The following is a 26,637-nucleotide window of genomic DNA, read 5'->3' as shown; positions in this document are numbered from 1 at the left end:
ATCATGGTGTTAGGTCTTTTATTTGAAACATATTCCTAGGAAGGTATACTTTTACAGCTTCAAAAATATCTTCCGACAAATGTCTCACTACCAGTAGAAGGAATGTCAAATTACAGTTTAAACGTTGTACAGTTGAAGTAGTCCAGTGGTTACTGGTAGTACCATGATCATTTCAAGTGTATATTTTCTAAAATTCATGGACTGATGCAAAAGGTATTAGCAGAGATACATACATTGGATACAGTCAAACCTGTCTTTAGTGGCCACTTAGAGTCAAGGAACTTGGAGAAAATGGTCACAGTCAATAAGTGGCTACAAAAGACAGGATTCTTAATGCTTGTGTCAATGGGAAAAGTACTTGAAGGGTCCACCAAAAAGTGACCATAATGTCCAGGTGGTCACTGGTACAGGTTTGACTGAGGTGGGTATCTTCTTAACCTTCTCCCTACTGCCTAATCCCATAACCAATACAATTCTGTGCCAAACAGCTACCTTAGCCCCTGTTCCACATTGAGGACACTCCAACAACCACTTTCCATCTGGCTATTTCCAACCAATGTCGGAGCTGGGTTGGGAGTAGGCTGGAATCCATCCTTATCTAGCTATACTCCTCCTATGATCGCATCCAAGCATAATATGACATTTCCAACTTTGACTTTTCAAAAATTACAGTCGGCTGGCAGAGACAAATTTTTAAAGACTAGTAGGCAACCTCATGACTAACTCCCAAACATGGTCCGGAGAAGGCTGGGAGGCCATGGTCGGCTTTATGTAACCGGGGCTTTAGCAGGCTGAAGGATAAATACACTTGAATTCTACATCCTAACAACAATGACAAAAGTCCTGAAGATTTGCACAGAGCTATCTTCAGTCCGTCACTATCTGCCTGGTAGGACTCCCTTTCCCTGAGCAGCGATCATGGCCTCGTTCTGCGTGAGCTGGTACTCCTGGAACCGCTGGCCGATCCGCTGGGTCACCTTCATATACTTGGCTAAGCAGTGGGAGGCACAGGTGTCCTGTGGAGGGAGGTCACAGAAAAATCAATGTTTCTATTCGACACAGGAAAAACTCAATTATCCCAGATACTTTACATGCTTCATATTACAGGTATCCTACCACATCATTTTGCACATTTTCTTTAATTTTAATAATTTTGTTTAGTACAAGGCCAAGAGACCATTTCTAGGCACTGAACTACTTACATGGTGCACACCATGTTATAATAGGACCCAAGGGCCACTTCAAGGTTACAGATTACATTGTACAGGTTACAAATTGAGGTAAGGTTTGGGTCCTGGCAGTTTCATCCCTAGCACCATCATACTCTAATTCTAAATTTCTATGGAGATTTATGTATGCATGCATGTAGTGTAAGAAAACAGTAACACCAGTGCCATCCTATCTATACTGGTACCAAGGCAAGAGAAGTGTCCAATACTGTACCTCTGTTTCCAGTATTTTCCTACTGGTGAAGTCGTGTACACAATCTACGAAGCAGTTCTCTGAAATCCTGTTGTAGGTCTGAAGAAAGTCGCGAAACTGCAAGAGACAATTCAGTGGGTTTTCAGATCAGAAAAAAACAATGTTTGGCAACGATGGCCAAGTGGTTTAGGCTGGCAGACACTAGATTGAGAGGTCACAAGTTTGATTCCTGGCTAGACATTGTGTCCTTGGGAAAGGCACTTCACACGATTCCGGTTGAGGAGGTAAAAGGCAGTGGAATACCATCCTCAAGACACACTGGATTGACAATCCACCACCCCAATGGCCTCATAAAAGGCTATGGGGCATTTTTCCTTCTAGAAAACAATGGTGGCCTGCCTCAACAATAGCCGATGTGGGTTGAAGATGATGATGATGATGAATTTCACATCATTTCACACAATAAAGATTTACTTATTTATCTATTTCATCTTGAGACACCTGGGTGGCCCAAACTACTACTGATACAGTGATAGCTGATTTCCACTGGGGCCCCAGTATGACATGTGATGTTCGTCCATCAGTATAACATATACACAGACAATAATGTTACAGTTTGTCAGTAGAACGGAAGTGGACAACATACAATAGGTACAAATAAAATCCGGAAGATAATGGTGAAAATTCACCATATCATGAATTATAAACATAAGACACTCACCTGCTTTATTTGCTCTGCACCTGGCTGTTCTGCCATGTCTGTTTTTATCCCAGGCTACCTGGTAGAAAAAATAAACATGTGGTAATCAACATTACTTAATCACTTATAAATTATAATTATAATCTTACAAGTTTACATTTCACTTATTTAGTTGGACTATTTCATAGCCTGCTTCCTTTCAGGTCCTCTCTGTAACCCTGCCTTCGTCTTACAACCCTGTCAACATCCTTTCGTAAATCACTACTCATTGAATATAAAGGTTCTACCATTAGCTTCACACTGAAAGTGACATGTACATGTGCATAGGATGACATGATGAAATAAATTTCACGTTAATTTTGGTCGTTTAACGGTTAAAACCTTCAACACAAACAGTCTATTTGTCCTCTACTTGATCACAGACGGTTCCCAATAAAGACCCTACAAACCTAACAGTAGAAGACGGTTATAAATGGTTGTTTTCCTTCCAAAATTGTGTTCAACCTTGCCTTGTCACCTTTATCACGATCAGCTGGAAGCACATGGAAATTTTAAAAGGTCATTGCGCATGTGCACTAATGAGTATTTGGTGACCTTTACACCGGCGGACCATTTTTTCAGAACACGGAAGTTGGTTGGATAGAATTTTGGACTTAAGAAATTTCAACCAATGAAGAGGCCCGTTACGTATTTTGTTGTGTTTTCGGCGAATTCCAACATGGCGCCATCGTACGTTGGATTTGAACGTCAAAACAGACGGATTTTTCAGCGTTTTGGTCAAAGTAGGAACGTTTGTGCCTTGCTATAAGGTGAGATTTTACCAGGTACGTAGAGTTTGCTTTGACGAAGGGCTGGGTTGGGTTCGGGACATTCTAGTGGTAATTATTAAAGACCGATAAAACACCGATCGGTGATAGCGACTCTTCTAGCGGCCAAAAGTAATTTTTATCATCATATATAATTTTACAGCCCCAAAGAGAGAAGGTAGCTGAAGGACTACCGAAACGTTGGTATGTTATACGGACTTGGATATGAGAAAAATAACTTCACTATTTAGTGATCTACCAACGTCCTGAGCTATTCACGAGTGTCAGTATAAGATTCATGATAAAGCGCCCCCCCCCCCCATACCGAGTTGAATTAACCTCCTTGGTTGAATGAATGAATGACTGAATGAGTTACGCTTCCTCTACCCTACTGCTAAGCCCCTTAAAATGGGATTATTAGCAGTTATGCATGTTCTTTGGAGTTATTAATCCAGATTCAAAACTTTGTTGTCAAAGAGCTCCTTAATTTGATAGTACTTTAAAGTTACCATGATACCTTGATACTGTGTCCAGGAAAGTAGGCTCCGCCTGTTATGTCCTGATCTTGACTTCGCTCTCATGTGACATACTTTTGGCAATCCCAGTGTTTGTCAAGTCTGGATTTAAACTGGTTTACACTATCCGCTGAAACCACTGACTCAGGTAGGGCGTTCCAGCTCGACACGGTTCTGACACTGAAGACCTGACTCCTCGCCCTAGTCTTGGCCAGGGGAACTTGTAATTTAAGACTGTGACCTCTAGTGACTGATTGCTCAACTGGAGCAAAGAAACTTTGTACCGGGATTCTATCGATTCCATTCATGATCTTAAAAACTTGTATCATATCACCTCTCAGTCTCCTATACTCCAGGGTTGGGAGTTTGAGTCGCTGAAGTCTAGTGCTATAAGGAAGCTCTCTTAGAGAAGGGACCATTTTTGTGGCCCTTCTCTGGACCTTTTCTAACTCTTGCTTGCCCGCCTTATAGTGTGGTCCCCAGATTACATTTCCGTATTCCAGGTGTGGCCTCACCATTGTTTTAAAGAGAATTGGCAAGGTTTGTTCATCCAAGTTGGCAAAGGACTTTTTAATCAACCCCAGCATCTGATTTCCCTTGTTCTTCGCTTGTGCCGTATGCGTATGGAATTTGAGGTGATTGTCCACTGTCACTCCCAGGTCTTTCTCTGCCGTGGTCTTCAGTGGTTGATAGATAAAGCTTTTGCAGTGTACTATATTCCTTCTGTATCAGTGTTGATAATTTCAGAAAAGTCACAGACTTCTTCATCATTTTCCTCCCAACAGTTAGGTCTGTCTGTAACTAAGGTGAAGTGCCCATGGCGGCTTCCCCAGCCACTCAGCTCCTCTCCATCACCAGTGCTGCCGTCAGCGCTCTGGGGAAATCCAGCCAGTCTTCTCACTCCAGCGGCTCATCGGGTGGAGCCAGACCAAATACCGGACTCTCCTTCCAACCGACAGTCACCAGACACTTTGAGCAGACCACCGAGAGACGTCAGACTCCACTACGGCAGGAAAGCGGCAGCTCCGGTGGCGAGAAGGAATCTGATTCAACTGCTGATAAGAAACACGATCAAGACAACATCAAAGGAACAGAAGCAGAGATGGCCGATTCTGCCAACAGCTCCAGTGCAAGTGAGATTCTCATCAGGTCAACAGTTCTGGACCACGACAAAAGTCTTATTTCGAAATCGATGAACACTAGCTCAGACAGCAGGGCGAGTTTCGGTAGCTCGGGGTCCCAGAGAGTGAGAGTACCCAGGAAACTCTTGAAGGAGGTGAGGTCTCCCTTTGAGAGGGAAGAGGCAACAGGTGTGGTGGAGCATGTACCTGCGCCGTTGCCTGGTAATCTGCCTCCTGGGCAGGACAGGACTGAGGAGTCAGACGTCCCATCGGTACCAGTGCTGGCGGAACAGGAAGAGCAGGAGGTACTGATTTCTTACCTCAAACAACGAGAGGCGAGGGCCGATCATCCAAGCACACTTCCAACAAATACACGTATGTCTAGTTAGTTTTAACTGTGACTACTGGGAGGGTGAAGACTCATTTTGGATGTTCTTGGTATTATTCAATAGAGTCCATTCCGAGTCACCGCGAGGGTTTTATAATAATATTTGTAATCATTTTGAAAAATTTCTACATAAAGTACGCACCCTGACTTTAGCAATGATTTGTGGTGCCTTTTGAATTTTGAAATGTTTAAAAAGTGCGTACTTTATTCGAGGCAGGGTAGGGTAGCTAGAGTCTGTAGCAATGACATGTGATATCTAATATCTATTTGCACACAGAATTTTAAACTTGAGGATAGTGATAAACAACACTTTTATGCTTGAATGACAGGTTGTGAAATAAATTGCTATTTGATAAAAGAAGGAAAAGGAAATCTAAGTACATTACTTTCGAACATTGCAGAAGCAAACAATCACAGAGCTAGTTCATTAAAAATTAAATCATAATATATTCCTGATTCACTTACAGAATTACTCTTTTGTCTGTTTTGATATTTGGTAGGTCGTGTGAGAGACAGACCACAGTCCCCTGCAGCTGCAGCTGTGCAGCCACCTGCCAGCTGTTCTGTAGCTGCTACATCTGATGTTGTCATACAGACGCTGAATCCGCCACATAAGGTATGTAATTTGACACCAATACACAGTATATGCCTTGAAATAGCCACCTGTAATTTGACCAATAAAATCTAGTCTGTGTGGACAGGTGGTTGATATAGACAGGGTCACAAGATTCTTAATGCTTGTGTCAATGGGAGACGTTATTTAAGGGACCACCAAAAAGTGGTCTTTATCTAGAGTTGGTGACTTGTGCAGGGTTGACTGTAACATTTCTGACAAGATGCAATATTGCAGGTAACTGAAAAAGCTACCATAATTTAGACCCTGCAATAGAAAATATCTCTTTTTGAAACAATTGCTAAATATAAAAGATCAAATTGTTTGTTCTTTTCTCTCTACCTCAGTATTTTCTGTCAGCATAAAACATAGCTCAGAACAGAATTCCCAGTCATCATTTTCCTTTTGGTTGTTGCATTTGAAGGTTGGCAGTGCTGCAGGTACCCAACAGGGGGCGCTGTTGCAGCAGGGAGCTGCAGTGGAGGGGATGGACATCACAGTCAACCAGGATGCACCAGGAGGTAAATATCAAGCACCTGAGTGTATCTGATTTGTATCTTTGTAATTTTTCAATTGAAGACTAAAGTCAGTAAAGAGTGACATTGTTAGAAATATACATAAGGGCTCTGGTGATTGCTGAAAATGGGTTTCTAATATTGCCAGGTTGACACTACTAACTCTCATAATTCTGCCCGGTAGCCTAAGACTGTCACATTGAAAAATGGTGAAGCGTTATCAAGGCCTTCCCAAGAAAGTTTTGAACTCCCGTATATCTGAAGTGTGCATACCTCTCAGTCCAGGATGCGGATGGTGCAGTAGTAAATCTCTGAAAATTCACCTTTTTTTGATATGATGGTCTTAGGGTAACTTTTATATTCTGTCTGATTTTGTGGCTGTCAACTGATAGAAACGTAAATAAAATGCGTTTCTCCTTGCAGAGTTGCTATCAAACTTTAACTGATCATGAATGATGTGACCTTGCTTTTCCTAGATGATGTGAAAGTGTCCAGGTTTCAGCTGACAGAGAAGCAAAAGCTACTTAAGTCCCAGCTGGGAAGAAGGTAAGAAATCTGCAGATACTTTCCGATCTTCTCGTAAATTAAGTAGTGTGTGTGGTCCAGCGATTAGTAACCCTGAGTTTGAATCCAGACTGTTGTCGCTTACCCGACATGCACGCTACTGGAGAGGGTCACAATCCTTTGGATGGGATGTTAAGCCATAAATGTATGTTTGAATGCACGAATAGATAACTGCATATATGTCTGGGTATAGAGAACTGTTGATATATTGCAGTACAAACATCACAAGATAGGTGGTGCTCATGACAAGCATGAAGTAGATGTTAGCATCCAAGGGCAGAGAAGAGAACTGTAAAGAATGAAACTTACGTAGAGGATTGCTGGAGAAACAGATCAGCCTTAGACTTGTAGCAAGTTAGAGATGTTATTAAACCGTTAATTTAGCAGGTTAAGGCAGTCATGTACTTTGGAGGTAGAGGTCACAAGTTCTAATTTGTAAGAAAAAAATCCATGTACGTTTCCTTGGCTATGTAACCAGTATTTTGAGACCAGAGTTGTGATAGATAGATCCATTTAACTTTTAAGTTTTATTCAAACTTAAGAAAAATTCTCTTGTCCCCCTGTAGACAGGACAGAGCAGCACCTGTGAAGAAGGTAGTTCAGCCCAGGGTGATCAAACACCTGGTGGCTGCAGGTGGGGACGAGAACAAACCCCCCAACAGGCAGGAGGCCGCAGGTGTGGACACCGCCAGCATCGCAGCTGCCACAGCCGCTGCAGTCGCCGCTACAGCTCCGTTCTTTCAGGTGACACTTTGTTTTGCATCACTTGTAAACCACCTTTTCACTTTGAGTGGAGTGGGGTGCCTGCCAGAGATTCGAATCCAGAACCTACAGATTCTAGCTACCCTACCCAAAAAATTAACTTGCCACTGGCCACTTCTAATATTCGAAAGGAAAATGTAACTTTTAAAGTTGAGCATTCTGTAACTTGAATATTATAATGAATGATGTTCTGTATGTATGCTATGACTTTGTAATACACTATGAACCTATGATCTCATTATCCTTGGGTTTACAATGTATGTGTCGAAGCATCTTGCATTTCAGACAGTCTGAATAACTTTCTACCATACCTGTGTATTACTGTAAATCTTGAAATGTCTGCGGTGGTTTTATTTTTGCAGTGGTGACTTTTCTACCTCGATTTGCACTACTACTGTACTACAGAATTGTTTCAACTGCAAACTTTAAACACAGGAAACCTGTTAAAATAACTTAAATTTACATTTTTTTTCTCCTCGTTTTTGACCTAAGACTCCTTTTGATCTCCAGGCTCACACAGATCTGGAATCAAAGATCTCGTCCATCAACGAGAAACTATCCCGGCTGCAGGAGTCGTACCAGGACAAGTCCAGCGCGGCGCGGCAGTCGGACCAGCAGATCCACCACCAGCTGCAGCAGCTGACCGACATGAGGATCAAGTTCCTGGAGCAGCTGCAGCAGCAGCAGCTGGACTGGCAGGTGAGATGTGGCTTCACTTCCCAAGCTAATAACCATTAGAAGTATCAGAATTACAAATAGTAGAATTAGAATTATAAGAATTCCAAGAACTGTCATAGAGTGTTCCAGACCTCCCGGCTCTCTGTGTCAGAGGCAGAACCTGTATGTCACTGAGGCCAAAGTGATTCGATTTTATGGATGTCATCCCTCTATTGTAGAGTGGAACTCGATGCCACCAAGTACAGTAGAAGCATCCTCAATAGATCAATAGTTGTTTCACGAGAGCCACACCTCAAGCAAGTTTAAGATCCCATCACACTTATTGAGAAGAGTAGGTGTCCATCCCAGTGGAAGTCTTACACAGCTTGTACTGAAGTTTGAGGTGTGACTCATCTTCATTTGATTCCTGCCCAACAGGCTAAGACAGCAGGTGGCATGGTTGGCCACCAACCTGCAGCTGACACATACCAGACAAGACCAGCTGCAGTTTCAGCACCAGGTGCAGCACCTGATCAAGGGGACGATCGACCCAACCCACCCGGCTACGACGACTGGACCCACCCCAAGTACGTGCCTGTCGAGGTTCATCATCACAGACCCACCCACCCTGCTGCACCACGACCCACGCCAGCCATCCAGGGAGTCTCCAGTCGCTTTGCCACAACCCATGCCACCCAGACGTCACCCCTGGACACCCCCGCCCCCAGGAAGCACCCTCCTGTCCCCATCCCCAAGGACAACAGCCTGGAGAGGGCTGACAGGATGGCCAGGCTGCGGCGGGAGGTGGAAGAACAGAGTAAAGGTACAGCAGTTCCAACCATAACAATGTTTATCTCATACCTGGGCTGTGATACTATAATGCAGGTGCAGGTGTTCTGGACGGGTCTGTATTTTATGGTATGTGAAGGGCTTCTAGTTGTTTCCCAGAGGCTTCCATAAATAGAATCATTTAAATGCCCTTCATGGTCAAGCTGGTACCTTGGACAATACAGAATACACAATGTTGTATTCTCTATGTATACATATGTATATGCTTCATCATTCTATTCAGACTAGATGGTGCGTTCAGCTATCACATGGTCTATGGTCTTCCTCTTGACCCTGAGTTTGATAGTTTAAATCAAGGTTGCTGTTGCTCACCTAACTTGTACCCTACTGGAAAGGGCTGCGGTTCTAATGTAATTGTACATGCACCAGGTTGTTGTGTGGCATGCATGTTATATTTGAGCGTTACCCACATGTAGTATTTGCCATGTGATGTTTGAACTATGTGTCCCTTGCACTTCAGTACTTCTACAAAACTGAGCTTTAGCTTTCCAACTTTTCTGCCATAATTACCAAAACAGTGAATATGTATAATTAGATGAAATATATGTATAATGAGATTCCTATAATAATAGTTGATAAGAACTCTCCCTGAAGAACTCAGCAAAGTGACACCTCACCACAGCAACTGTTGAGCCTTTTAAGTTTTCCTTCAGATCTCCATATCTTTCTTCCTCTCTAACTTGAACTGTTTTTTAAAACCTGTAAATGCAGATGTGTTATGGGTCCCCAGGGTATCTGTAGCAGAGCCCCTTTTGTACACAGTGGTGACACAAAATGAATTGTTCCTAAGATGCTATCAGACACCTGATAACCCATCCGGGGACCCTGTGCCTAATCTGGTAAAAGGCAGGAGGCAGCAGGTAAAGGTTGCCGCTCGCGTCGCGGGACGCAACGGTTTGTCAGGACGTGAGAGATCACTCTCCGTGGGGGTGACATTTCGTCCTGCCATCCCTGTATCCAGGAAACTGATCAATAATGCAAATGGTCCTCTTTTCTGTCTGTCGTCCATTTCCAGTCGTTATTGATAATCAGATTACGATATGCTTTTTTGTTACCTGCACCCGGAAGGTTAAGTTTTAGGTGCCGTTTGTGGGTTTGTTTGCATACAGCATAAGTCAAGAAGTCGTGGATGGATCTTCTTGATATTTGGGATGTGGGTAGGTCTCGGCAAAATGAATGACAAGTTTGATTATGGACCTTTTAGCAGCTTTCTATGGTACTGCAGTGGAAATTTTACACCTTTTTTCTTACAGTTTCCATCTACCTATCTACATGTATCTACTTTCAAAGTTTCATACTCCACAGGGTTGAAGCTCACATCTACCTATGCGAACACATTCAAAAGTTTCGAAGTTACAAATGCCACCTTAGAGTGGACTGGAGTCAAATTGCTTAGACTGTCTGCACCAGTTGAAATTATCGGACATATACGTCTCGCCGGGGATCCCCCATTTCCTTCTTCCATGTCTCACGGCATTATGAAGCACCTTTAGGTTGAGCTGAAACCTTTCAGCAAGTCCTGCCGTACCTGTGGCATTTCTGGGAAATGCCAGCCTTAAGCCACGACCTATCAGAGAGCACCCTGTTAGCAGGGAGTGCTCAGACATCATCTGGGATGAGTGTCCGGAAAACTAGCTTCACAAGCCTCAAAGGAGACACCTGCGTTGGAAGCTGGTGTGATAACAGTGTCTGTTTTGTGGAAGGCTTTCCCAGCCATGTACAGGTAGTGATTAGTCCTTGGGGTGGTGTGAAATATTAGGGCTAGACCAGATCCATCCCATCCAGCTTGTAGATACTCTACCTTCAGGGTCTCCTGTGGCCTTCAAGTTCAAGTCACAAGAGTGAACGATAAAAGTGATCAAGACAAAGTTGACAGTAGTTGTACAACAGCCATATCTGTACTACACTTACTGGGGATTTTAATTGACTAGTGCACAGTTAAAACTAATAACCAGTTCTGTCCCAATTTACAATGGTCATCAATGCCAGACAGTATAAGTGGTGATGGCAGGCCTCCATCTAACAACAGCCAGCTGGGTATAACTGTAAGTTTAACATAGGAAGACAATTCAAGACATTAACAACAGCCATAACCTAGTCACCACTCTTTTCCTGGGCTGTTGGCTGGGTTTTCTCGGCACTATAAGTATGATGGCCCTATAAGCTTCCACCTGGCCAACATGTTGATTCTTTGTCTATTCAAATGAAGTTGCTAAGATTAGTAAGAAGCCCTCCTCACTGACGTCAGGGAAAAATTTCCTCTCGGTCATGTTGACCCTGGTTCCAAAGAACTGGCCTGCATGGGCCCTGGAAACAGTCTGGATTCCAGGCTACAACAGCCAGGGCCACGACACAGGACCTTCTTTTCTAGTCTAGCCTGGGTACCATCCTCCATATCCTCCCTCTTTGCTTGCTTACCAGTTTAGCCAAAAAAGCATCACACTTCACCTCAATAGAAGATGGCTGCTTTACTCTATCACGTTAGCCAGGGGTAACTATACATGTACAGAGTCAAGTCAATTGCATGCTACAGAGGATGGTACCCTAGGCCAGATGTCTCCCATCCTACCGCGCCACCTGTGACCGGAATAGCCCCACTTCCACGGAATCCCAAAACACCTTCCCCTGGCTGTGGCACACAGGATGTGACTGTTAGTGCCCGGACCTCCCCGGTTCTCGCTGTCTGTGAGAGACAGAACCTGGATGTCACTAAAGCCACACTGACTTGGTTATATGGATGACATCGTCTGAATACCCTGAAACTGATGCATGTGTACAGGAAAAAAAGATGAGCAATAGAAAAATATTTGTACCGGTGCAGTGGCCTAATTGATAGAGTGTTCGCCTTGCATAGGGTAGGTTGTGAGTTCGAACCCCGGCCGGGTCATACCAAAGACTCTAAAAATGGTACATACTTCTTTCTCTGCTTAGCACTCAGCATTTGGGAAAGAGTATGGAAGTTAAACACACATCACTACCAGCGGACCAGCCCCCTGCTGTAGTGACTTGCACTGGTGTGGCCCAAGGGCTACGATTGGGAGATGGGCGACCCCCTACGCATCTTCGATGCACGGGACATTTAACTTTTAATAGAAAAAAAGATATCTAAAATTTGAAATTATGAAGTTAAGATAGAAGATGCCGTGTAACAAGGAATACATCCTTTATTCTTGTTCCGTCAGTTTTGAAATAGTCGATTTCTGTGCTCATTTTGCTTAAAAACGAAACAATTCCACTATCGACGGCATTATCACATATCTTTGCCAGTGGTTTAGAGGAGGCATAACTGCCTTTTCTTTTTAAACCAGCAAAAACTGATGCACGCGCAGACGTCATCCATAGGATTAAATCGATTTTGTCCCAAACATCTGTGACTGTGGAAAAAATCTCCGCTTTGCTGCTGACATCTTCATCATGTCAGAATTTCACAAACTGCGCTAGTTTTGGTCTTATACTGACCTTGCTGGGACCCAGAAACTTGAGGAGTCGGCAAATAGGATGAACGTGAGACTGAAATGGACAGTGAAGGATGTAGGGTTTGATAACTTAGGGAAGCTGTGTGAAGGTCGGCTGTGCTGTGACGCGTATGGTACACAGCTGAAACATTTAGAGTTAGACTCAGACGATGAGTCTCTTGTCTAATCTCAATGATGTTGTCTTTAGTTAAGTTGAATTCACCTTTGCCCTGCTGAAGGAGCCTTGGTACAAGTTTTTTGTGGTTAGGTAGCAGGTAGAAAATCCTTTCCACACCTTAAGATATATAGGGGCAGTGCCATCTCTGTTTCTATAGCCTCTGGGCCACACAGGACCACCGCAGCAGGGGGCTAGTCCACTGTGTTAGTGGTGTGGGATCAACTCCCATTGCTCTATCCAATAAGTGCTGAGTGCTTAAAGCAGAGAAAGCTGTATGTCTCATTTTTAAAGTCTTCAGTATGACTTGGCTTTTGTTTGAGCTCAAAGACTGTAAATAGGTGGGACAGGTCAAAATTTCAACCTCAATATTTTCCTTTGAAATTTTGTAGGTTAATAGAGCCTGTTACAGGGATCACAAAACAGTTTAAATTTTGTTTCTATCATATTCCCTTCAAGGGTTACAAATTTTTGAAATATTATTTTTGAGGTATTTTTGTAGAAAAATTATGTATCAACAACATGATGCAGACTTAAGTCCTGGGTCATCACGGTATACTTAAATTGTTGTTTATAGATCATAAATGACCTAACAATCAATTTACCATCAATCTTTTTCGTAAATATGAATATCAGATTTGTTTATTAGACATAAAAATTGCTAATTGAGTATATCAGCAACACTGGGAAATTTTTGCATTGTTGTCTCCCTTCACTTTTGATTAAGTTCCATTGCTCCCATTATTACCAAAATATAATGAAACCAAATAGGTTTTGAATTAGAACAACACATGGATATTCATTTCATATCCTTTGCACTATTTTGTGTTATTTTGAAAATGATGGGTTTAAAGGTCAACTGCCATAAAAATAACATTTTGGAGCTGTATGATGAAATCGAGAACAACTAATTTGAAGGTCTATGTACTTACAGCTTTCTACATATAGATGTCGAATAAAAGACAAAGGCTCACACCTTCTTGATTTAATTGTGGTTTGTGTCTTATTCAGAAACTGCAACTCAAAATGTATAGTTTGCAATTCTATTTACATTGTACACACACTTTTCACAATGCACAGCTAAGGGACAAAAAAGTAAAACAATAGAAAAAAATCTATTTGCACTGTGTACGCTCTCCATACAATGTACAGCAAAGGGACTCTTTCTCAAGTACTGCCAATGCTGCATCCTTCTGGCTTTCTATCCTAGCTCTGTTCTCGCTTTCTTTCCCAATATCTCTGTCTTTCTTGGAGAGTTCTTTCGTGGTTTTCTTCTGTCCTTGATTTCCTTGTTTCCTCTTCCCTTTCAAGAGCATCCTTCATCTTTGTAGGCAGAGTAGGTTCTTGTGATCTTCTGGCCTGTCTCCTTTTGTTTTCTCAAGCTCTGCTACTAAAGTCAAGATCCAATGTCTTGATCCTGCTGGCTACAGTCTAAGTTGGCACAAAAGTCCTGTATTTCTGTACTGAGCTGCATAACATGTTCCTATAGGGCTTGTTTTACAGTATGCAAAAGTTCTTTCTTCTGCAAGCTTGGCGCTGAGGAAGCTCTTCTCTGATTCTGTCTTTCGCAGCATTTTCTTCAGAGCTTTTTTTAGATGGCCTGTGTACATGTATTGTTTGCATCTCCTGTGGACAGCTGTATGTCTCCTCCAACAGGTGCCCTACATCCCTGTAGACATGTCCCTTGTGTATGAAAAACTTCTCCTTTCCCAGCTGTGCTCTTCTGTCATGTAAGGCTTCCAGAGACCACCTGAGTGCTTCTGTCTTCACTTCCCCTTCCCCTAAGTTGTGAAACTATCTTGCCACATTTTCCCATGTGCTGCCTGTTGAAGCTCTGAACGCTTGCAGCTCAAGTGCAATTCTATTAGTAAGTACAGGGGTTGTGTGGAGACTTGTGTGGCCCTCTAGAACACTGCTGCTAATGCCCTGTTTGCTGCAGGCCTGTCCGACATAGTCTTTATTCTTCACAGGGGAGGATCATATCCCAGACAGTTTCATTCTTTTCTGTTATTTTTGCATATGACAGCATCTGGCTTGTTTACTTGTCAGTCTTTCTATCTTGGGTTGATACAAGTTAAGACAGCAGAGCTGGCAGCTTTCTTGTCAATGGGAATTGTGAGTTTTCACTACAGCTGACTATATCCCTCACAAGACGGACAGTTAAACTTGAAAACTCCAGGCCGTCTGTAATAAGTGGAGGCAAGAAGGATCTGTCAGATTATCACTCATCAAAATCAAAGGCACATTCCTTTTTACTGTAGCAATGTATTTTCATTCGCCTAAAAAATAAGGTAAAAGAGAAACTAAATGAAACATTGTATGTTCCCAACTGATCTGCCTGCCGGTGGGTGTTAAATATTTATGTTACGAAGTTGTAAGAAACATGGGGCCAACGGAAACAGTTTGTAAAAAAAGTAATTTTTAGCCCCCCTCCCACCCTTACTTTGGCGCCCCGACATATTTATAATAGAGCAATTCTTTTTTTAATTAAATTTAATGTAGCGTGGTAAACTCATGTCTATTGACTCCTAGTAATGTAGGTGAAATGTTTTGATGCAAAAACCTACCGGGAACCGCTTCCTTCTCCACAAGAGATCGTATGTCTGTGCTCCGGACGGCAGCCATGTTCGAAATACCCTGTGGACTTACCTACTTCAATCGAAAAACAGGGGGTGTGCCAAACAGTAAATCTCTAAAAGAATTGTTTTATTGGGAAGTAAAATGAACACACTACACACTATATATACTGTGGTTTCAATAATTTACCGTTTTAATTTTTTTATATGTTTTTTAAAACTAATTTTTTTCATTTTTCGGCAAAAAATGACTTATTCCCGCTCCAAAGGTATGGTAATCTGCAGGCACAAATGTTCTGCTACTTTATTTGAGACGTATCGGTGCATTGAGGTCGCGGCACATGTGCTGGCACGGCCTTCAAAAACATAGCTCACGAGTCGGTGACAGCAGATTTGCCGCGCGCCCCCGCTCCGGCGCTCAGATAAGGTATTGGCCCGTGAAACATGTCAAAAACTCCATGATGTATTGCTGTAAGTACAAATCTGTGATATATTTCAGGAAACAACCTATTTGTCAACATTCACACGAAATTTGAAATGGAAATGTTGCAGTTTAAGGAAAATATGACAGTTTTTCTAAGGAAAATACCATGTTTTTCATTTTTCTGCGTCACACGTCAGGGGCATTGGCCCCCCTACTGTAAAGCAAATACTGCAATAAATGCAAAAATGTTCGCTGTGGTTTATGTTCGTGGTTTTTGCGGCGACCATTTCACCGCAAACTTAAAACCACCATGAAACATTTTTGTCCAATACTGTAGCAGTATATGTGACTATAGCACTACCGCCAATTTAAAACCACCGCAAACACTCCATTTTACCTTAGCGTGAAATAAAAACCACGCAAACTTAAATGCATTTACAGTACTCTACCCACCAGTTCATGACTGAACAGTGTTTGCCAATTTATTAAAGTATACCATCAAGTAGCCCCTTAAACATACCTGTACTGTGTGATTGTAATAAGTCTGGTAAATCTTATGATTATGTAAGTTGTCCTGTACAATGTCAAGTACCCTACCAATGCATAGAATGTATATCAATCATAATGTGTCTGGTGTTTCACATAGTAAGCAACTACATGTTCTCTTCAAAGCCTTCAAAGGCATTGTATGCCTTCTTTGAGGCCGTTCCTTTCCTTGCTACTGCACTATTACATCCATAAATGGAGTAGTGGTTACAGCTGGCTGAAACATACAAGGTTGTGACAAGTCTGATGTAGACGTCAATGATCTGAAGATAACAATGGACTTCAGGTTCTTCATTTTGACATTTCTCTTTTTTCTTGGGTGACTTGATCTTGCCACTGTGGTCTCACGACTCAGGAAAGTCTGTGGCTTTTAGCTACCCCCATCCCCAAAGCCCCACTATTAGGAACAACATTTTGATACAAGTACTGACTTGGCTCTTTGAAAGTAACATTTTGACATTGAAAATTGCACTATTGGTCATGAAATGCTGGCCCTCCGGACACTGTTGTGGAAACTAAGGAGACCAGCTGACAAGTGCACATATTGAGCGTGGCAGGGAGACTACCCTAGCCTCCCAGGCAACCCCCCTCACAGTAACATGATTAAGGCCCTACCATTTGGTACAAGCAGGCTCTTTAATTTTGGAGATATCATTGAGATTGAGAATTGCACTATTGGCCATGGAATGCCGGCCCCCCAGACACCATTGTGGAAACCAGACCAGCTGACAAGCGCACATACATTGAGTATTGAGCAGGGGGACCGCCCTAGCCTCGCAAGCAACCCCCTCCCAGTAAGGGTCTACAATTTAGTGCAAGCAGGCTCTTTTGAACTATCATTGAGATTGAGAATTGCACTATTGGCCATGGAATCCCGGCCCCCCAGACACTGTTGTAGAAACCAGACCGGCTGACAAGCGCACATACATTGAGTATTGAACAGGGGGACTGTCCTAGCCTCCCGGGCAACCCCCTCCCAGTAAGGGTCTACAATTAAGTGCAAGCAGGCTCTTTGGAAATGTCATTGAGATTTAGAATTGCACTATTGGCCATGGAATGCCGGCCCCCCCAGACACTGTTGTGGAAACTAAAGAGACCAGCTACAAGTGCACAAAGCGCACATGTTGAGTGCAGCAGAAAGACTGCCCTAGCCTCGCAGGTAACCCCCTCCAAGTAAGGGCCTACAATTTGGTACAAGCAGGCTCTTTGGAAATATCATTGAGATAGAGAATTGCACTATTGGCCATGGAATGCCGGCCCCCCAGACACCGATGTGGAAACCAGACCGGCTGACAGACGGACATCCTGCAGTCAAGGCCGGCTCTATGTGTGACATCCCCCACATGTCAGCAGCTCCTAACTTATCTCAACTCGCTCCATGTTTGTCCTGCACGTGAGGATATCGACAGGTGGTTACTTATGACCCACTGAGGGCACATCACCTTCAACAAGGACAAGAGTTTTGTTATTGTGAAGTCATATTGTGTATTCTTAGAAGTGCAGTGTAATATGTACATCATCATATCGGGCAGCTTGCCCGGACTAGGGTTGCTCTTTCCCTCCAGGCAACACGGTCCGCCATAAGTTGGTCTAGATGTTCAGACCTCGCTCCTACATCCCCAGCAAGTTGGTCTATGTAGGTCCTTCGGGGTCGCCCGACAGAGGAATGCCCATGAGTTGGCGCCCAGAGTAGGAGTTCGCTTACTAGCTCTTCTTTGTTTCTGTAGCTGTGTCCTGCAAACCGTACCCTTCTTTCTCGTATGGTTGACGATAGGGATGGTAATGTTCCATACAGTTCCGCTTTAGTGGGGTGTTGTTTCCAGGATTTATTGAGCACAGCTCGAAGCATGCGGGTGTAGGTTCCGTCAAGCTTGTTCTCAAGTTTCTTTGTCAGTGTCCACGCTGAAGAACCATACAAAAGCACAGATTCTACCACAGCCCTGAAGAAGTTCCTTTTCATGATGTCCGGTAATGTGGATTTCCATATTGGCCTTAGGCCGTTAAGTGCCCCCCAGGCTTTAGATATGCGTATGCAAACATCCTTCTCTGTGGAAGATATGTCACTTCCCAAATATGTAAAATGCTCAACTTCCTTGAGTTGGGTTCCATTTAGGGACTTTATCTCGCCATGTTGATTAAAGCAGATGTATTCAGTCTTTTTGGCATTCACATACAGTCCTACCCCAGAGGCCGCTTCTTCCAGTGCATGTAGTAATGTTTCTACGTCCGCGACTCTGTCTGCAAGTAGAGCTAGATCATCTGCATAATCAGCATCTGTGATCAACTTGGCAGGATGTCTTCTGCTCCTAGCTTGCTTCAGGGTGAAACCAAGGTTGCTGTGTGGGTCGATAGAAGTACGCAGAACATAGTCTAGTGCAATGATGAAAAGGAATGGAGCGAGTGTGTCTCCCTGGAGTACTCCAGCATGGATGTGGAAAAAGTCTGTGTCCCCATCAGGTGAGCGAACCATTGATTTGGTGTCCTTGTAGAGCATCATCACAGCGACCACTGTTTCCTTCGGCACACCATAGGCTATCAGTATTTCGGCCAGCTTCTCTCGATGCAGTGAATCGAAAGCCTTCGAAAAGTCCACGAATAACATGACAGCTTCTAGGTTCCTTGCTCTGACTCCTTCGATGATTCGCCTCACTGTCAGAATTTGCCCCAGAGTTGATCTGTTCTTTCTGAAACCATTCTGGTTTGGACGTAAGACTTTCTCAATCTCGGGTTGGATTCGATTTCGCAACATTGCATTGTAGACCTTGGCAGCAATTGGCATAAGTGTAATACCCCTATAGTTAGCAGTGAGGGACAGGTCTCCTTTCTTAGGAAAAGGGAGTATGCATCCTTCCCTCCACGCCTGGATATTACTTTGCTTGTACATCCCGTTACAGCAGTCCAGCAGTATGTCGTTGAATCTCCTGGTCTTCCAGACTTCAGGAGGCACTTCATCAAGGCCAGCTGCTTTTCTGTTCTTAAGTGTCTTCAATACTACCTCCAACTCATCTTCACAGAATGGGCCTTTCCTGATAGGAAGTTCGTCCTCAATGATTTTCTGCACTGGAAGATCTTTGATGACGGGAGGTTTTCCCAGGAGATTCTCGAAATGATCTTTCCACTTCTGAACCCTTTCTTCTTGGCTGGATGCCTTGAGTTTTGCTTGCGTTGAACGTTTCCGCCCACATACAGCATTAACAGTTTGCCAGGCAAGAGAAGATTGTTGGTTAATTGCTGCTAAGTGGATGGAGTCTATTTGATGTTGTACATATTTCTGCTGCTCACAGTTATATGCATTCTCTAGTTCACGCCTTGCTTTCCTATATTTACTGGTATTTGCTCTAGTTGCTGCCTTATTCTTCTGTTTTGCCAACTTCTTAAGGGTTTCCCGTTTTTCAAGTACATATTCAGTCTCCCATGGCACCTTTCCCCTGTGCTTTGGCTTCCGGGGTATGCACTTTTGAGCTGCTTGCTTGTGTGCGGATACAAAGTTAGCATATGTGCTATCTACACATGGAGAGATGTCTTCGACCTGAAGTTGCTCGAAACGGTTGCGCAGTGTGATGCTGAATTCATCCTGGATTTCCATGTCGCTCGAGAGCTGCTTCCAGTCATACTGAGGCTTCTTCAGACACTTGGTGCTGTTCGCACGAAGGCTCAGTTTGAATCTGGCTGACACAATACGATGGTCTGAGGATACACCTTCAAAAGTGTTGTATGCTTCACAGTTGTGGGCACTATTGATCCATTTCTTATTGACGAGGATGTAGTCAAGTTGTGCCATTGCCCCATTCGGATATGTGTGGGTCCACAGTTTCCCCCTCTTCTTTTGAAAACGTGTATTGAGACAGTACAGCCCATTTTCAATAAGAAAGAGTTCAAGGTGCTTACCGTTCCTGTTGGAATCTTCATGGTAAGTGCACTTGTTATGTTGACTCAGACCAAGTTGTGCATTCAAGTCTCCACCAATAATCTGTACATTGTGTTTTGGTGTGGAACGGATCAGAGAAGATAAATCGTCATAGAAATCTATCACATCCTGTTCATCTGAGACATTTGTAGGACAATAGCAAGATATCACAGTGACTTGTGGGTTGCCATTAAAGGTAGCAATCACTATCCGAGGGGTAATTTTCTCTATATTACCCAGTGCTTTAAGTGCATGAGGACTGAGAAGAATTCCTGTGCCTCCTATGGTACTGTTCTTAGAGTTTTTCCAGGAGGATGCAGTTATTAGTTTCCAGCCTTCTGCCATATCATGATATTTCAGAACTTGATCTTCATGGAAGTACCTGTGCTCTTGGATGCAGATGATGTCCACTTGCTGTTCGATGGCTGAGACAACAAGTTCTGATGCCTGACACAGCGTCTGCAGGGTACGCACGTTGAATGTTGATATAAGAGTTGCTTTCTTGCATTTCAGTAGTACGTGTTTCGGGTCCGTCGTAATCCTTTCGGAGTCTGGAGCCGGTCCCGTCTCTCCATTCTGCCCTCCTTGTTGACCCGCGCGAGCGATGCGGTGTGAGCGTCTTGGATTGTCAAGAGTCCTTAGTCTATCGTTAGCGTCCACCCTCATGTTACGAGGGTGTTAAATAATGCGGTGATTCGCCACGTCTACCACATGAGGAGGTTGAGGTCACATTTAACACAATTCAAGAACTTAGGAAAACGTCAATGAAATAATAACCAAACATGTGCAGGGTGGGAGGGGGGCCCACGCCGCCCGCTCGAAAATAATGCCTCTATCTAACAAAATAAACAAAAGAGAGAACACAAAAGGCACTGTAAACCCTACCTAAAGTAAATGACACGGATACAGGCCGCTAGGATCCACTGCCCAAGAGGATTGCGATGTTTGCAGGCCCTCTTGGACAGAGCTCTCCTACAAGGCAGCCATTCTCCGTGGTGACCTCTGACCTCTGACCTCTCCTATGTACAATTCATTGTTATCTATAGTTATATCTAATTGTAACTTTCTCTTTGACTTTATTGTATTCATGTTAAAAGTCTGCTTTGGCACTGGTTCACAATCTTTAAGCATAGGGTTTTTGAAGTGCAGTTGGTTGTCTTAAAACAAAGTGGGTTTATAATTTGTATAATATAAAGCCTGATGATGAACTTATACTGTATGTCCCTCTATATATTCAATCAATCAACCAATCTGTCAATCAATCAATTAATCTTCACTCTTCAACTTTAAGTTTAACTTTACAGACTGAATCTTGTCTGTAACTTTCATGGAATAAGAGTCTTGTAATCAATCAAAATATTCTAAAACCCATATTTTTTTTTCAAGGTTGAAAGTCAAAGATCTTTACCACAAGTTCAATCCACTGGTTTCAAGTTCAATGCCCCTTGCTAACCAGACTGTGTGGCCTCCATGGTGGTGACTCTCCGCCACCTTACCCACCTCTGCAGGATCAGAACCAGCTGGTCCTAACTCAGACAGGCTGAACCTATCTGACAGGGGGCTTGGCCCGTAGGACACCCAGGAAGGCTGCGGAACCAAGCTGACAGATTCTGATACAGAACCAAGCTGACAAATTCTGTACTGACAACTACAATGTAGGTGCTTAGATATCAAAATGAAAACAGATCTACAGTGGAAGTGACTAGTACTCCATGAGGAGGAAAAATGTCCAGACTATACATGATGTACAAAATGACTAATAAACTGGAAGACGTACCAACTGATAAGTACCTAGTACCAGTAGTAGTAGTTATACCAGCTCAGAAAATAACCCAAAAAAAGTCATGCCTTAGACTGGTGTGTTATGCTGAATGGCGGTTATATCAGCTATAAAGATACAGGGTAAGGGAAATCTCAGGGGTCTGAGGGCTTCTGTAATACAAACACGAGGAGAGAGAAATGGGTTTTATTTCCCGCTCCCTCAGGATGTGGTAATGACAGAGCCGTGCAGTCTGTGGGGTTCCCTCCAAACCTGTGCAAACAAAGCTGGCAAAATTATTGGGCTGGACCTCCACAAGAGTAGAACCAGATTGGCTGTACATGTGTGTGAAGTCTGTAACTAGGAGTAGATCGGGTTCCCTTCACTTGGAGAAGACTGTGCAAGTTTTGCCAAATGCTAACACCTGGCAGTGACAAAAACTTGAGCTGATGTCTCCCCCAAGGCCACTCAACTCCCATGTAGGGACCACACTTGACAGAACAGACCAGCTCACATCAGTTGGTATGTCATTGGAACACTATTACACAATCATATAAAGTGTTAACAGTGTATATCCTGTAATATATCTCGGTCAGACAATCCAGTAATATATACAATCATGTAGTTTCCATATAAATTATGATTGTGTCAGAAAATAGATTGTATGCAACACAAATGTTATTTAGATGCAAAGCTGACCAAACACCCATATCAAAGCCAATGATGAAGTCTTTTTTAAGTAAAAGTATTGACATTGACATAAAGGCTTCCCATCCTGGCATCCTGACAACAACAACTCCAGACCTGGACATGCCTTATAATAAATTGCCACTGAGGTGCCATGCCAGTCAAGTTGTTGTTGACATTTGACTTTTTTGCCAACAATTATTGGTTGATAAAAACAATTCGCCAGAGCCAAGCTGATGGCAAATACGCATTATATTCTGGGTCTATTCATTATATTCCCTCAATGGCGCGGTTTCCTTTTTCAGCCACAGTTCCTGATATCTGAGACACCTGCTCACCCCCAGGCTGGCTATGTTTAGATGTTTCCTTGGCATTCATTGTTAACTGACGTCAGCCACATGTGCAGAACAAAGACATGAAGACGTGTGTAGACACACTCTCTACATGACGACCAAAAAAGGTTTTTCCTTCTTTCAGGGAGAAAATTGTTGCCTGTGTCTGAGTCTTGAACTGTTTGCGGTGGTTTTCTTCTCAATGACATGGTTTTTGTGGTGACCTCTCCTCTAGTATTCAGAACATACATGGAACATGTCTTAACAGGTGTCTTTGGTAATATCAAGACTTTATCAATGACATTTTGTCCAGTATCATTGGATTTACCCCAGGCTTTTAGAATAGAAAAGCCTCTGCTTGTACTGCAGAGATAGTAAAAGACTGAGGCAGGCCCTGTTTTTAGTATTCCTAGCCCCTATTGTGACAAACCAGGCTTTTAAGATAGATCTCTGACTGTTACTAGTACCCTTCTGAATCAGCAGTTCACTGCAGAGATGATAAAAGACTGATGCAGGTACTTTTTTTCTACCCCCAACCCCTATTGTTACCAAAGTTACTTAGTTCAACTAGGCTTCTTTCTTGTTAAACTAGGCTTCTTTTTAAACTGAATCAGATGCAGGTGCTTTTTCTAACCCCTTAACCCCTATTGACCAAAGTTACTTTGATAAACTAGGCTCTTTGTCTCTGATTTTCACACTTCAGAGATGGTAAGCCCTTCAGCCCTATTGACCAAAGTAGGCTTTTAAACTCGTAAACTCTCTGACTGTTACACTTCATCAGTTGACTGCAAAGATGGTGTATGACAGGGGCTGGTACACCCCCTGAGCTGGAGTGACACGAGGGAACAACCTGAACAGTAGGAGAGTCGAGCGATGTTGTCAGGTGGAACTCACTCTGCCTGTTCCTGTCCCTCATGCCGCCGCCGAGGGATCCAGTTGTCACAGTCGCTCCTGTTCCGCGACACGCGGGTGCTCCCGCAGTGTTACTGTCACTGTCATCGCAGTTGTTATCGCCATCCCGCGATACCGGCTCCGTGCCAAGATTCACATCAAGATGATATTTTCGGCTGGCAGCTTGTTTTGAAGTTGTGACGTTGCTCGACTTGGCATTGTAACCTTTGTCTATTATGTGACAATCATACTTAAATGTTATCTAATCATGTGAGACCCACTTGATGCCCCTATTTTTGAAATTGTGATGCCTCTGAACTTATTACGTTATTTGCAATTCATATGTACAGCGGGTGCATTCAGGCAGGAGTAGGGCAAAGGCGACGCAAATCCTGGCAACATCTACATGTACATTGACTCGATATTTTTGGCTGTCACTGCGACAGTACTTAGTGTAATTATTAACATAGCTGTGCGCCAAAAAACAGTTACTAATAAAAGCAATGATTATTTGGATATGATTTTCAAAGTCATATCTATTTGCTTGAGTAACTCAGTTTTTGCTGTACATTGTATCTTATTACCTGGATAACATAGCTGTGATTGTAAGTGGGGAAATAATGATGTAACGACCTTCCTACGTATTATTAGTACGTACTTTAAGTATAAGAAACGTTACTGTCATCAGAAGTGGGGCAAAGGGTGTCTAAATTCTACCTAGATCATATTTTTTTATAATTATTGGCTGTGACTGCTTGACATGCCACAAATGACGACCTTCCTGATGTCACTGCCAAATCTAAAACCGTCCCAAGGATTTCTGGGCCCGCATGAACAAAGTATGGTTGTATCTACTGTGTACTTTTGAAACGTATAATGTTTTTTTATTTCTTATAATTTTAAAAAAATTTCCTAATCGTAGATAACATGCTACCCATGAGAAATAGCTGCTGAAGGTTAAGCAAGGTCAAGAAGTGAAATTGTCTATGAGGCTCTATTATTAGCAGTACACCATATCAGTTGGAAAAAGCTCAGATAATGTTATCATAACATATCCCCTGTGGGTTTCTGATGCAACCCTCAGATCTCTAGCGAGTTCGCCGAGTATCTGATACCAGCTCAGAAAAGAACAAAAAATAGTCATGCCTTCAAGTCAATACCGTCAATCCAGAATTAAGGTTTTAAAATTTTTTTTTTTCCTAGAAGTATTGTGGAGTGGAACTTGTTGCCAACAACTACTATAGGAGTTGTCATCCTCATTATATAGCTTTAACATCTTGGCTAGATTTGCGAAGGTTAGGTGTGACAGGTTGTTCAATGTAAAACCAGCTGCTGCCACGTCAGGTGCCTGCAAAACTGGTGTTTTACGCCAAAGGGCGGTTATACCGGTTACACAGATACAGAAGCTAGCATGTAATATGCCAAAGGGCGGTTATACTGGCTATACAGATACAGAAGCTGGCGTGTTACGCCGAAGGGTGGTTATACCGGCTTTACAGATACAGATATAGAAGCTGGCGTGTTATGCCGAAGGGTGGTTATACCAGCTATACAGATACAGAAGCTGGCGTGTTACGCCGAAGGGCGGTTATATAGGCTATACATATACACAAGCCGATGTGTTATGCGGAAGAGCGGTTATACGGGACTATACAGATACAGATACATAAGCCGGTATGTTGTGCCAAAGGGCTGTTATAGTATGCATAATACATTTACAGAACTCCTTTCCCCTCCTCAACTCCCCACAGTGACCTGTTCTTCACGAGCGACCTTTAAACATTTGGCAGTGACATTTGTGGAGACATGAGGGTGCACTTGGGGGTCTCGGCGGAATCAATGGTGTGCAGAGGGGCTGTCAGTCATCACCCGCGACGGGCAAGTGGCATGGCAAGATGGATGCCGCTATTTGGTGAACGATCATCGCGGATCAATCAAGGACAGAATGGATCAATGCTTCTTTTCCTGGCTGTGCATTTGACCTTCTGGTTTGTTGCTATAAATTTCGCACGTCCAACGTTGCATACCGGTGTTTTCGGAATAGTGGTCACTCGATTCTAACAGACCGATGCCGCTATTTGGTGAAATTCGAACAGACCGATGCCGTTATTTGGTAGATGATCATCGCAGATCAATCAAGGCCAATGTCGATCAATGCTTCTTTGGCAGCCGTTTTTGTATTTGACTTTCTGGTTTGTTGCTATAAATGTTGCACTTCCAACATCACATACCGGTGTTTTCGAAATAGCGGTCACTCAATTTGAACAGACCGATGCTGCTATTAGTTAAACGATCATCACGGGTTGATAAAAAACAAAATGGATAGATGCTTCTCTGGCAGCAGTTTTCCTGGCTTTGCATTTGACCTTCTGGTTCGTTGCTGTATATGTCACACACTTTCTACGTCACATACCGGGATTTTCGGAATAGCGGTCACTTAATTTTGAAAAACCGATGCCGCTCATTTGGTAGACGATCATGTCGGATCAGTCAAGGACAGAATGGATCGATGACAGACATTTTCCTAGCAGTGCATTTGACTTTCTGTATCCTTGCTGTAAATGCCGCACTTCCAACGTCACATACCGGCGTTTTCGGAACAGCGGTGACTCAATTCTAACAGACCGATGCTGCTATTTGGTGAACAATCATCGCGGATTAATCAAGGACAAAATGGATCAATGCTTATCCGGCAGCCGTTTTCCTGGCATTGTGCATTCGATTTTCTGTTTTGTTGCTATAAGTGTCGCACTTCGAACGTCACATACCAGTGTTTTCAGAATAGTGGTCATTCGATTCTAATAGACCGATGCCGCTATTTGGTAAATGATCATGGCGGATCAATCTAGGAGAGACCAGATCAATCAATGCGTCTTTGGCAGCCGTTTTCCTGGCTGTGTATTTGACTATCTGTATTGTCGCTGTAAATGTCACACCTCCTAGTCAGGTACCAATGGTTTTGGAAAAATGGTC

General features: G+C 43.1%; 2 protein-coding genes and 1 long non-coding RNA gene across 4 annotated transcripts in view; 1 reads left to right on the top strand and 2 right to left on the bottom strand.

The window, feature by feature from the left end:
• Position 1: 1 nt before the first annotated feature.
• LOC136433937 (mitochondrial import inner membrane translocase subunit Tim9-like) lies at positions 2-2,700 on the bottom strand. Of its 2 annotated transcripts, none has more exons than XM_066426544.1 (4): positions 2,572-2,700; positions 2,144-2,201; positions 1,444-1,539; positions 2-1,016 (listed from the first exon to the last, which is right to left on the bottom strand). In XM_066426544.1, exons 2-4 carry the CDS (start codon positions 2,177-2,179, stop codon positions 879-881), a joined length of 270 nt encoding a protein of 89 aa, XP_066282641.1. In that variant the 5' UTR covers positions 2,180-2,201; positions 2,572-2,700; the 3' UTR covers positions 2-878. The 2 variants fall into 2 exon arrangements, with proteins under 2 accessions (XP_066282641.1, XP_066282642.1); XM_066426545.1 differs by having other exon boundaries at positions 2,144-2,197; positions 2,572-2,680.
• A 109-nt stretch (positions 2,701-2,809) lies between these two features.
• LOC136432035 (TALPID3 protein-like) overlaps positions 2,810-26,637 on the top strand; it is a 148,396-nt gene continuing 124,568 nt past the window's right edge. Inside the window, exons 1-8 of the mRNA XM_066423052.1 lie at positions 2,810-2,946; positions 4,229-4,939; positions 5,453-5,568; positions 5,990-6,086; positions 6,557-6,626; positions 7,211-7,388; positions 7,899-8,105; positions 8,502-8,886. Coding sequence (XP_066279149.1) covers positions 4,261-4,939; positions 5,453-5,568; positions 5,990-6,086; positions 6,557-6,626; positions 7,211-7,388; positions 7,899-8,105; positions 8,502-8,886 — 1,732 coding nt within the window. The 5' untranslated portion in view covers positions 2,810-2,946; positions 4,229-4,260. The remainder of the gene's footprint in view (positions 2,947-4,228; positions 4,940-5,452; positions 5,569-5,989; positions 6,087-6,556; positions 6,627-7,210; positions 7,389-7,898; positions 8,106-8,501; positions 8,887-26,637) is intronic.
• Positions 13,513-15,753, bottom strand: LOC136433935 (uncharacterized). Its single transcript, XR_010755677.1, has 2 exons — positions 15,110-15,753; positions 13,513-14,726 (listed from the first exon to the last, which is right to left on the bottom strand). It is a non-coding gene; the product is annotated as an uncharacterized lncRNA (long non-coding RNA).

This window comes from Branchiostoma lanceolatum, chromosome 4 (assembly GCF_035083965.1).
Source record: "Branchiostoma lanceolatum isolate klBraLanc5 chromosome 4, klBraLanc5.hap2, whole genome shotgun sequence".
Lineage (NCBI taxonomy): Eukaryota > Metazoa > Chordata > Leptocardii > Amphioxiformes > Branchiostomatidae > Branchiostoma > Branchiostoma lanceolatum.
This window is presented reverse-complemented; position numbering and strand designations above follow the sequence as displayed.

Coding starts and splice junctions, on each gene's coding strand:
- LOC136433937 (XM_066426544.1), bottom strand. CDS start 2,179: ATGGCAGAACAGCCAGGTGCAGAGCAAATAAAGCAG. Junction 1,540..2,143: donor GTGCAGAGCAAATAAAGCAG/GTGAGTGTCTTA, acceptor TGTCTCTTGCAG/TTTCGCGACTTTCTTCAGAC. Junction 1,017..1,443: donor GGAAAATACTGGAAACAGAG/GTACAGTATTGG, acceptor CTCCCTCCACAG/GACACCTGTGCCTCCCACTG.